Consider the following 12,614-nt stretch of genomic DNA (forward strand, 5'->3'; position numbering starts at 1 on the left):
ACCAACTTCGTCATTACAGTTGGTAGTCTGTGCCTAGCATTACACTCGCTATTCTTTCCTCAACTCATTAGTACTCTTTATAATTATGGTAATGAATATTCATGATTTCAGATTCCGATCAGTGACCGTATCACACGTGCCATGATTACTAATGCAGCGGCTGTACGGTTTAGCCTTGAAGTAAGTCTAGAAGTGTTTTTTACAAATAACTTAAAGGGACACACCCTAGTTACGTTTGTTTGTTAACCATTACGGCGTTGTTTTTCGCTATTAAACCCCATTTTTCACAAAGAAAATTGCACTTTACTTACATTTTATTATTTAGAATACACATTTCCATTCACCTGAAGGGCTTTTTGGTAATCCTGATGTTTGTAAAACCACGAAATGCATTTTTTTGCATTTTTTCACAAAACGTGTTGTCGAGAAAAAACCGTTAAGCAAGCGAGGTCCAATCTATTTTTAGAGGGGATATTTCCATTTCAATGTCACAGACGTTGGTATATCACGTGACCGTTATCATTTTGGTTCGGTTTGTTTTCTCGTGCACGGTTCGCGCAATAAACATCCGATTTGTTGTTGTTCATTTGTGAGATTTTTCTTCACAGTTCGTGAACATTTTCAGTAACAATAAAGTTCAGACAAGTAAGTGTCTCAATACAAAACGTTACAAACCCTTAAACAAATAATTTTGCTAAGTCTTACGATATCTGGAGAGGCGCTGATTTTCCGTTTCAAATTTTTCCCTTTTCCGTTTCATAATGTTACAAATTCCGGTTTTTTCCGTTTCAGTATTAAACAAATTCTGTTTTTGTTTCACACACACACACACACCGCGCAATTAATTGCTGTTGTAAAGTAAATATGCATTGAGGTAAAACATGTCAGTAGTTTGTATTTATTTTTGGTTTAAATTTAAACACGAATACGCCACGACACAGACTTCGGACATTTTCGGTTTTCTTTACGATATGATCGGGAAAATAATTACAAACGATCACACTATAAACCACTTCCCTTGTATAATTTATTTTGAACAAAGCCTGGCATACAGTATGCAATTACTGCATTCCTTTGTGAGATCGGAAATATGGCAATGCCGCAAATATTAAAAATTAATAAGCAAACATAACATATCTTTCACTTGAGTAAATATCGGACAATTTTAACTCACAATGTTCGTTTTTTCCCGTTAAATCGCCGGGAATAAGCGAAGAAAACACGACTGGTAAAACGTCTAGATACTCTACATTTGGCGTAACATACAAAGGTACTAGTGTCGTAGCGTAGCACAGGCAGATGTCGCTGTCCATAGTTTCTAGTTCGAAAAATAATTTGTAATTAATCAAATGCGCTATTTAAAGTTAAATAATGTTTTGGAAAAACAATCGGGAATTCCGTTTCAGATAGGTATTTCCGCGACTCCGTCCGCGATTCCGGAAAATCAGTGCCTCTAGGGATAAGACCAGGACAGAACAGTTGGAACACGTCCAGGAGACGTGAAACGAACGCACCCCAAACTCTGTGAAATTTGTTGTGACGCAGGCATTGTTGTGCTTCAAGCGACATCTACCAGTGACATCGGAATACTAACTTTCAAAATTATTTCAAGCAATTGGGACATGGGAATTCCGATGGTATTCATCGATATAAAACCTGCTTTTTCACTCCATTTGATAAAAAACATGATCTAAGTGTGTTACAGGTTTGTAGATTAACCAAATTATAATTTATTTTCGCTGGATGGAACTAGGGTGTGCGGCTTTAAGAAAATTTCCATAGGCGTCGGAAACAAGAGTTGGGGTGGGGGTGGGGGGTGGGGCGGATAGGATGGTCACTGGCACACAAACCTTAAGATTATCATTACCTCCCTCCCAGTAAAGATGAATATAACTGTCTCTGCAAGCTGTTGGTGTCTCCTGACGAATATATGGATACAATTGGATTAAACGTATTGTGTAAAGCTCGATTATACTTCTCCGCCGACTCTTGTTGGCGAGTAGTTGACGCACCTAAAGTACTAATCAAAATTATACCTAGGTGAGTTTCCAGTGTTATATATTAGTTATGAAAATCCCTGGAATAAAAACCATAAAAATGTGTCAGTGTCATCATGACCTGTTACAGTATTCAAACAACCGTAGAAAAAATGACAATAAATGACCTGTTATAGATAGAAATATGAGATGTATTTACAATTTTACTGCAAAACATATGTAATTTGAAACAGACTATAACACCCAGGTTTATATTCATTACACTTGACAGGTGAAATCACAACTATTAAGCTAAGCAGAGAGGTGGTCTCAGGTGTGTTCAATATCAAACTTGATGTTATAGTCTGTTTCATATTACATATGTTTTGCAGTAAAATTGTAAATAAATCTCATATATCTATCTATAACAGGTCATTTATTGTCATTTTAGGTATCGGTTATTTGAATACCATAGCAGGTCATGATAACACTGACACATTTAATTAATATATATATAAGACTGGAAAATCACCTGGGTATAATTTTGATTAGTACTTTTTTTTTTTAGTCCTGCTTCTGTTCAAACCTAATCATCATTTTTCAGTGAAGTCGGTGCGGTTTTAACACAGTTCTGTGAAATCTTGGTGCGCGTTCGTAAAAAATAAAATTCCGTTTCGCATGAGGTCGGCAGTCAAAGTATGAATTGACCTTTATTGGAGTTACTCAGTGGCGGATCCAGAAAATCCATTTATGGGGGCCCCAATGACATGAGGCGGAATGCCAATGGAACTTTGGCGGAGGTTTGGAGGGGATCGTAAAAAAAATGAAAATTAATATATAATAAAATTATAACTGTCGCAAAATTTAGAGAGCCGATCCACCTCTGTTACTAATAACTGCACCATCAAATATTCTAATAAAAACATTTATACGTTCAACAGTTCTAACGGTCTTCTTGTTAGTGCTAAATTAGCTTATACATTATTCTTACATTTGTCTACTCTTATATGTCTCTAAGTTTCAGTGTTAACGCAATCTGCTTGTTTTAGACTTACAAGCAATGGAAGAAACAAGGCAAGGCGAAGGAGTTGCGTCCCCTGGCCACCAATCTCAATGATGAGCAAATGTTCTTCGTGTCGTATGCTCAGGTTAGTTTATTTTTATTCCATGGAGAAGATCTAAAGGTGGGAGATAATCAAAACCTCCATGCTTTTGTTGTGTTGAAAACATTAATGTGATCGCTGGTTATTATATAAACCTATCTTATGTTCTGCTTCCATTTGTTACTGAGGGTAACAGCTATATTGCATGACACTGTATTGGGGTGGAGAGTTGATAGTGGATCAGTGGGGCGGCAATCTAATTAAAATTAGCTCCACTGGTTAATTACTAATACATGTGGATCTAACAGCACTCCGTTGGAGCTCATGTTCAATCGAACTTTCATTCGACCAATCAAAACCTTACTTTAAAAACCTTAAAGAATTTGAAAACATTCAGAATTATGCCGAGGGTGTACGAAGTGATTCGGGTGAATTACGAAGTATACCGGAAACTAATTATGATGGTATAGCCATAAAATCTATTTATACTAGTATACAATCCAGAGTTTATTACTGCACCTCCCCCCCCCCCCCCCCCCTGTGTTTTTTAATGTTGAAATAGACCAACAAGTTTGCCTATTGCATAACTAGTCTCGCCCGATATTTTTAGAATGTGTATGCTCCCAAATAACGCTATAAAAGGCGAATTGTGATTGGTCGATATTTAAATTAAATTTATAGATGAAATGTCACGCAATGCTGTTACATCTACTGGTAGACCAGTAGAGCTAATTGGTGGGACGGCAAAGTCAAATTATAAATATTCTTTATTGGTCATCATCATCATCATCATCATCGTCATCATAATCATCATTGTCATCATCATCATCGTCATCATAATCATCATCATCATAATCATCATCGTTGTCATCGTCATCATCATCATCGTCATTATCATCAACATCATTGTCATCATTATAGTCATCAGCATCATTATTATTATCATCATCATCATCATCATCTTCATCATCATCTCATCATTATCTTCACCATTATCATCATCATTATCTTCATCATTACCATCATCCTCATTACCATCCTCATTACCTCATCATCATCATGATTACCATCATCACCATTATCATGATTACCATCATCATCATTATCACCATCATTACCATCATCATCATCATCATCATTACCATCATCATCATTATCTTCATCATTACCATCATCATCATTACCATCATCATTACCATCATCATCATCATCATCAACATCATTATCATCATCATTACATCATCATCATCATCATTACCATCATTATCATTACCATCATCAACATCATTACCATCCTCATCACCATCATTACCATCATCATCATTATCATCATCATCATTACCATCATCATTATTATCATTATTACCATCATCATCATCATTACCGTCATCATCATTACCATCATCATCATCACCATCATCATCATCATTATAGTCATCATCATGATTATCATCATCATCATCATCATCATCATCATCTTCTTCTTCATCATCATAATCATAATCATCATCATCATTTGTTTTGTATTTTCAGACGTTTTGTGAAACTTTTAATGATGCTCGAGGAATTGAAATGGCTTCAAGTTATGGAATAAAAAGTGTCAGGTATGCACACAGACAAACATTTCAATCAAAGTAGTCAAAACTAGAAGCTTTGTTCTTGCTCATCCTTAGTTTTAACTCTCTCGATGCGCGGTCGATCTGGGATTGATCCCCGTCGTGGAGCCCATTGGGCTATTTCTTGTTCCAGCCAGTGCACCACGACTGGTATATCAAAGGCCGTGGTATGTGTTATCCTGTCTGTGGGATGGTAATATAAAAGATCCCTTGCTGCTAATCTAAAAGAGTAGCCCATGAAGTAGCGACAGCGGGTTTCCTCTCTTAATATCTGTGTGGTCCTTAACCATATGTCTGACGCCATATAACCGTAAATGAAATGTACTGAGTGCGTCGTTAAATAAAACATTTCCTTCCTTCCTTAATTTTAAAATATCGACAAACCAGGGGCGGATCCAGGAACAGGGAAAATGGACCAACTCGTCAATGGAGAAACACAGGGGGGAAAGATCCCTGACCCCCACCTTGTTCCGCCTCTGGGATTTACTTGGAAAGGGATACAACTAAAAAGGAAACATGTTGAGCTATCAGGTTTCAATATAAATTTGTCGTAGGCTTGGAATAATTATGGCAGTACTAGGGGTACAACTTAAAATGACACTTGTTAGGTTTGAATAAAAATTCGTTGTACGCTACGGATAATTAGTGCTGTGTTGTATTTTTTTGTGATTTTTTGGATGCAAACATATTTTACTGCACAACCACCCCCCCCCCCCCCCCCCCCCCCCCATTATTAAAAAAAAAAGAGCCAGGTACAAGTTTATTTTCTTACGGGACTTTTTCCCATATACATATGGTATACATATTTACAATATTTATTGCATAATGGCATTAAAATTTACAATTGTATGATTTACAACCTAGTTACCTCGAGGAAAAATGCACAAATATAAACAAACTCAACCCCACAAAATTGAATAGTAGGTGTCCGAACTGTATACACTTGAATTAAACTATATTTGGAATTTATTGTATGTTGACGACAGTATCTACATTATAATCAAATAAAGGTTATTACATACGTTTCGATTACAGTAAGACAATGACAACGTAATAAAGGTTTTTTATATTAACATTTATTAAATGAATTTAGATTACAAACGTATTTAAGATTGCCAATACAAACGCGTTATATAAAGGAAATATGTAAGATTAGAATATGCACTCGTAAATTAAATAAGGGGCGGGACGTAGCCCAGTGGTAAAGCGTTCGCTTGATGCGCAGTCGGTCTAGGATCGATCCCCATCGGCGGGCCCATTGGGCTATTTCTCGTTCCAGCCAGTGCACCATGACTGGTATATCAAAGGCCGTGGTATATGCTATTATTTCTGTGGGATGGTCCATATAAAAGATCCTTTGCTACTAGTTGAAAACTGTAGCCGGTTTCCTCTCTATGACTGCGTCAAAATGACTATATATTTGACATCCAATAACCAATGATTAACCTACGAAACACACCCGACCCGAAACTTTTTTTATTTTTTATTTTGAAAAAAATCATAAAAAACGATCTTTTCACATTCAAATTTGGTGCCGTTCTGCAAGATGTATTACGTAAAAGTCCTCGGTGTTTTTGTGTTTGACGTCATCATTTCAAGAGTAGTATGTCGGGGAACTTATATGTTGATTGTGATATAAAAATCGGCTTGAAGTGCCTACTGTGATCGCAGTAATAGTCCGTGAGGGCTCTATCAAGACTGTAAAGGACTGGTTTGCGTGCAATATCGAGTTGGATATTACAATCTCGGACTTCTCAGACGGCAAGTATGATGGGGATAGGTAGCCATTGCCTGACGATACACGCGGTACTTTTGTCAAAGTATTCGCCGGCCCCAGTAAAACTGACATGACGAAAGTTTCACCGGCTTGCAAAGTTTCTGATGTGACAAAGACTCTTGGCTCATTTCTCAAATTTGTGTTGGGTGCAGACACGGCCACGGATCATGACAGGATGGAACCCGATGGTGGGCCTAGTCGATCAGATGTGTTTAGTGTCCTCATGTCTGCTGCCCGTATTAAAAAAAAAAAAAAAAAAAAAAAAAAAAAAAACTCCCTCCCTCCCTCCCCAAAGGACGCTAACCAACTTTTTTTTTTTATGTGGCCTAATGCTAATTGTTATAGAAGATAAATATCACTTTATCATAGTGTCCACAATATAAAGATTTGCCCTGTAAATAGATAAAAATGTTTTATTATAAACGGTCATGTGTTTGTTGTTTTATACTGTTATTAATCATCGGTAACAATAAGGAGGTAAATAACATAAGCAAATATTTAGTGCAAGCTAATAAAATCAGAAACCGGTTAATACAAGATGACAGTTGGTTAATACAGGATGATAGTTAATGTAATAAATATAACTTATATCACTTTATTTGTCCATGATTATATATAAACCACACCCACCATTGTTTTGCAATTGCGTATTTTGTATAGCTATGTTGTATTATTTATGTTATGTATTCAGATGATGAGTCGTAAAACTCAAGGCAAATAAAGAACTTGAACTTGATAAAGTAATATATTATAAGAGATGAAAATTCGATTCCCGTGTATATGTTTCGCATCATTGCCAGTTAGTCGATGCTTAATTAATCAATGTGGTCTAGAGGTGTCGTTAATAAAAACAAACCTTGCCTTTTCTAGTTCGACTAACTTGTATATGTTTCTCTTTGTTCCACATCATTGCTAGTCCCAACTAACTTGTGTCAGGGACAGACCCCAGTTTGTAAAACAATATGGCGCATTTTTCAGTATTAGGGCCATTTTTGATAATTGGAATCAGACATAACTTATACTTTATTGTCTAGATTATCAATTTCCGTATATTCGAAGTGTTTCTAATACTACGAGATGCATTTTTCATGTTTAAAAACGCACGTACGTCTGAGAAGTAAAGGTTATGAAGACGAGCTCTAATCTATTTTAAGGGTATTTCCCCGTTTTAACGTCAGTTTCTCTACCTTGTTTTAAAAAAAAAACAATTTAATCCCACTGCCCACTTTCCTTTCTCTCTTGAATTCCATCTCATTTCTTCCCGATCTGGTAACTCCTCCTACCTTTCAACTTTTTTCGCTGGCCACATCCACATCCCAGTCCTTGTCTCTCCAACCGCGACAGGTGCTTGTCTCTTTTAGCTATCTACGCTACACACCTATCATTTCCCATCAGCTTTAGCTGTGGGCTTAGTCTGACCTCTTCGGAGAGTGACATACCCTTGTTTAACTCAATTGTACGTGTAAAAACTTTATCCAAATATGTGTTACTGGCTTTTAGATTAATCACATTAGTGTCCATTTCCACGAGCTGAAACTAGGTCTGCGACTTATATTGATTTATTTTTATTTTGCAGGGTTAACCTAGAGCTGAAACAGTTGGATGAATTCAGCCAAGCCTTCAAGTGTCCCCCAGGGTCAAACATGAACCCGCCCAACAAGTGCCCGCTGTTCTGAGTAACGCTGCGGTTATAGCGACTCGCAGCCTCCGTCGTGTAAACACTTGTGTTAAACCCATCTGTATAAAAGAACCACTTGACTAACGCACAGACTCTTTAACTATTTTTTAAAGCTTCGTCTAAACTGCTCCAATCACCTTTGGCTGAGCACTCAATTTTTGGTTTGTTTTGGCCTCTAAGTTTAGCCAGACATGGTTATTCTCAACTTTACTAAAATTTTCCAAATTCCGCCAACCTCAAACTTACCCTCCTGCCCCGGAACTAGTCACTGGCGAAGTCACAGGTTAAGTCCGGGGTGGGCGTGCCTGAATCTTCATTGGATATGGGCACGTTAAACCAGTTCTCTTCCCTTCTAACTGAAGTAAACTCTCTGCTGAAGCCAGAGGTTGTGTCCATGACAAACGTGCTTGAACAGTTCTCTAATGAAAGCATGCAGAGATACCTACATTCACATCCATTGCACCACAATATATACAGAGATGATCCGCATATTCCTTTTATAATCCTGACCAGAGGCGGATGTAGCGTGTTTTTAAGGACGGGTGCAATTTAAAAATAAACATATATATTTTAAAGGACACTAACATGCAATCAGCCGACCAATATATTATAATCCGTTTGCGTCAAAAGAGAACCTTTGAATTGACATATAACCCTATCATGTCTGTGGGATGATGCATATTATAAAAGATCCCTTGCTACAAATATAAACATGTAGCGGGTTTCCTACCTAAGACTATACGTTACACAACCAGACCTGTTTATAACGGCCACTTAAGTAAATAACACCATAATATATATTTTTCACACACGTACATGGGTAGATGTCAGCATGCAAGTGTCTAACATTAAACATAAATAAAGTTAGGTTTGTTTGGGGTTTTAGTTTTTGGCTTTGTTTTTAGTGGATTTTTTTTTTTTTTTTTTTTTTTTTTTTTGTGAAAAAATCACAACGACTTAAAATCATTATAAATTTCCGATTTCTTTTCAATAATTGAAATTTCCCGATCCGATGCAGTAATTTCAATTTAAGCACTTAGAAGGCGCCTTTTTATACCGACTGAAATAAATTTATCATATGTGGAATAATGCTATGTGCCCGTTATAGTCAGGTTTGACTGTATTCTATAAAGCATTTATAAATTATTTTAAACGGAGATCAAATATAAAATGCTGAGGAACACTGACAGGTTACGAAGTTTGAAATAGACCAAGGGCCGCAACTCTTCAAAGCCAAAGATTCAAGCACGCTCTTCGGGTTAGTGAACTCGCCAGAATGTGTGAGTTTGAGCATATTCATATTACAAACTAAAATGGGTCGTTTATATGCAATTTCATACAGAAAGGGTTAGCACATGACACGACATTAACGCGGTATACAGTGTGACCTTTTAAGCAGTATGTATACATGCCAACTGACTGAGTGGAAGTAATAGTCTGTCCCATCCTCCAATAACAATTTTGTTTTGCAAATAATTTCAATTTAGTTTGACTCAAGAAGAAAATTATTTTTAAAATTGCATACAAAAATTGTCGTCTGTTTTTTTTGTTAGTCCCGAAACACTTTTTATTTTCTTCTTGCGTCAAACCAAATTGAAATTATTTTACAAAAACCATTGTGATAGGAGGACAAAAGGGACTATGGTTCAACGAATAAGATTTTTAAAAATTGAACTAAAATACTAGATTATGATATGATCGTTCAAGGTTATTGGGTTCTTTCTTTAATTGAAACCCTCGATTTTATCAGATTTAAAAGTTAATTAGCTATAATTAATTTGTATAAAATCCAAATGTTTACCACAGTCTCTAATTTTGGAAAATCTAGCATTTTTTATGAACACAACTGTTTTGTATTGCTTGACACACACCTGTCGATTAACCCTGACACTACAATCGCGTTATTCGGTAGACTTGGGACAAAGACACTATAGGTGATATCTGTTGTTTTTTGACGTCATCTTTCCCCGAAACACCAACTAGACCGTCACGTCGACTGATGTATGTTGCCGCATATTTTCAGACGAATTGCTGACTCGACAGTCGAGTCGACGTTAATCGGTAAGTGTGTGCCAAGCATAAAATGTCAAGTTGTTGTACACGCCGATTGCTCCGTTGGATGCTTAGCTTTGTGATTACGAGTTCTTAGAGTGTGTTTCCGACGCTTTGTGAATACCTGTACTTATTAAATAACCTCTATAATCAGGTACGTTATATTCGGATACATGTATTACAATTACAGAATATGCGATTAAGAATATTTCGACAGAACTTTCTTTTTATGTTTATGATAAATGTTGAAATGAAAGTTCGCGCATCTGGATCTATTCCCTGTGTCATCACTTTATTTGTTTGCATTTAACATATATTTAACACCCAATAGCCGATGTATTTTTCGTGCTGGGGTGTCGTTAAACATCCATTCTATTCCCTATGCCCTATTCTCTTCTTCCGTTCTGGTAGCATCCCGCAACAGTCGTAATTCTTGCCGTCCAACTCCACGTTTCAGTCCTTGTTTCTTCAACCACAACACTTTCGTGTTTGTGTGGCCGTTCATGTCACATAGTAATGCTTAGAACATGAAGTCATCTGTTTTTATTTTAATCTGTATACAAGGTGAAACGTAAATAAAGAATCTGTCCGTCTGTCTGTATATCAACATTATACAATTCTGAACTCAGTAGAATCTAAATCAGGTGAATATGCTTGCCAGTTTATTCTTTTATCCTGATTAAAACATAAAAAGGAGACTTTGAATGATAACAGATACAATCCAACTAATTAAAAGTGACGGCTCAGAATATTAGTATTAGTATTTGAAAAAGATAAAAAAAAAACTGTGTTAATATATATGTTTAATCCACAAAGGTTAGTGACAGATGCTAGCTAGAATTGCAATATATTTTTATATGATAGTATCATGTTACATAGATTGCTGGAATAATATTTTTATTTGATATGTTACACAGAGGATATTGCCCCATGTACACGTCTTGTGTCTTATTTTATTTCAGAATAAATATTTATAAAGTGTATGCGTTTTTAAAGTGTTATCCCAAACTAGTAAACATTTGTGTTTTACTAGATTGATCTAGATGATTACTTGCAGTCTAGTATCGTTGTATGTGTGTATGTGTTTATTGTGTACAAGAGTGGAATTTCTATATCCATGTGTATAAAGAACGCCTAACCTGCAATTAAGTCCTAGTATAGGACCATCAAAATTGTTGGTAGTTACTGCAAGTTGCAAGGTGTAAATGTACCCTTGCAATTCATTGGAGGCTGTGTTGTTTCCGTAACTCACGACTTTCAGTATAATGATGATTATGACAAATTCTTATGCATACATATACACGCACACATGCACACACGCACATACGTACGCACACATACATACATATGCGCGCGCGCGAATTTTAGTTCAAATCGAATTACAGGAATTTACTGGCCTGATAAAATAACACTTTATGACAACAAGTCATGTGACATATCTCACCAATGGCAAGAGTGGCATTTTCAAATGCTCTTTTTAAAGTTAGGTACCTTTGAAACTTTGAGACTTAATTTTGGTACGCTTAGGCAGTCAAACGACAGCATATGAGGAATTATTGTACAATGAGTACTTACAGTGACAAGAAGGAAGGAAATGTTTTATTTAACGACGCACTCAACACATTGTATTTACGGTTATATTGTGTCAGACATATGGTTAAGGTCCACACAGATATTGAGAGAAGAAACACGCTGTCGCCACTTCATGGGCTACTCTTTTCGATTAGCAGCAAGGGGTCTTTTATATGCAATATCCCACAGACAGGATAGTACATACCACGGCTTTTGTTACACCAGTTGTGGAGCACTGGCTGGAACGAGAAATAGCCCAATGGGGCCACCGACGGGGATCGATCCTAAACTGACTGCACATCTGTCGAGCGCTTTACCACTGGACTACGTCCAGCCCCTACAGTGACAAGATGACAACTACTTCTAGGCACCTTTCCCCCACTTGACATTTAGTTAATCTGAGGTGTGTGCGCGTACCACGTGTGCTTGATTGTGTGTGTGTGTGTGTGTGTGTGTGTGTGTGTGTGTGTGTGTGTGTGTGTGTTTGTCTGAACATATAGCTAACATCAAAACTCTACTCGGTGCTAAAACAGTTACGTTTTTTAAAACAAAATCCTAGATCTTTAAATCTGTTTATATTAGCCTTTCTGAACACATCTTTGTCACGCGCCCCAAGGCCTACCGACGGATACCGCATGTGGATTTTAAGAGGTTTTCCACATAAAACAAGAAACTTAAATGTCTCAGAAAACAATAATTCGACTAAACAATACACATACAAGAACACAAGTTAATGTACATGCATACAACTGTAGTTCAAAGGAAAGGATCACCATTCAGGGCCGTTTCTAACTGTTTTACTTGTGGACGTAATATCGATGACTAGCAGTTGACACACTT

At 36.7% G+C, this 12,614-nt stretch overlaps 1 protein-coding gene across 1 annotated transcript in view; it reads left to right on the forward strand.

Moving 5' to 3' along the window:
• The window catches only part of LOC121382202 (endothelin-converting enzyme homolog), a 49,325-nt gene extending 38,142 nt beyond the window's left edge, over nucleotides 1-11,183 (forward strand). The window contains exons 11-14 of the mRNA XM_041511727.1: nucleotides 112-180; nucleotides 3,026-3,124; nucleotides 4,613-4,683; nucleotides 8,049-11,183. Of these exons, the coding sequence (XP_041367661.1) occupies nucleotides 112-180; nucleotides 3,026-3,124; nucleotides 4,613-4,683; nucleotides 8,049-8,148 (339 nt within the window). The 3' untranslated portion in view covers nucleotides 8,149-11,183. The remainder of the gene's footprint in view (nucleotides 1-111; nucleotides 181-3,025; nucleotides 3,125-4,612; nucleotides 4,684-8,048) is intronic.
• The last annotated feature ends 1,431 nt before the right edge of the window (nucleotides 11,184-12,614 follow it).

Source organism: Gigantopelta aegis, chromosome 9 (assembly GCF_016097555.1).
Source record: "Gigantopelta aegis isolate Gae_Host chromosome 9, Gae_host_genome, whole genome shotgun sequence".
Taxonomy (NCBI): domain Eukaryota; kingdom Metazoa; phylum Mollusca; class Gastropoda; order Neomphalida; family Peltospiridae; genus Gigantopelta; species Gigantopelta aegis.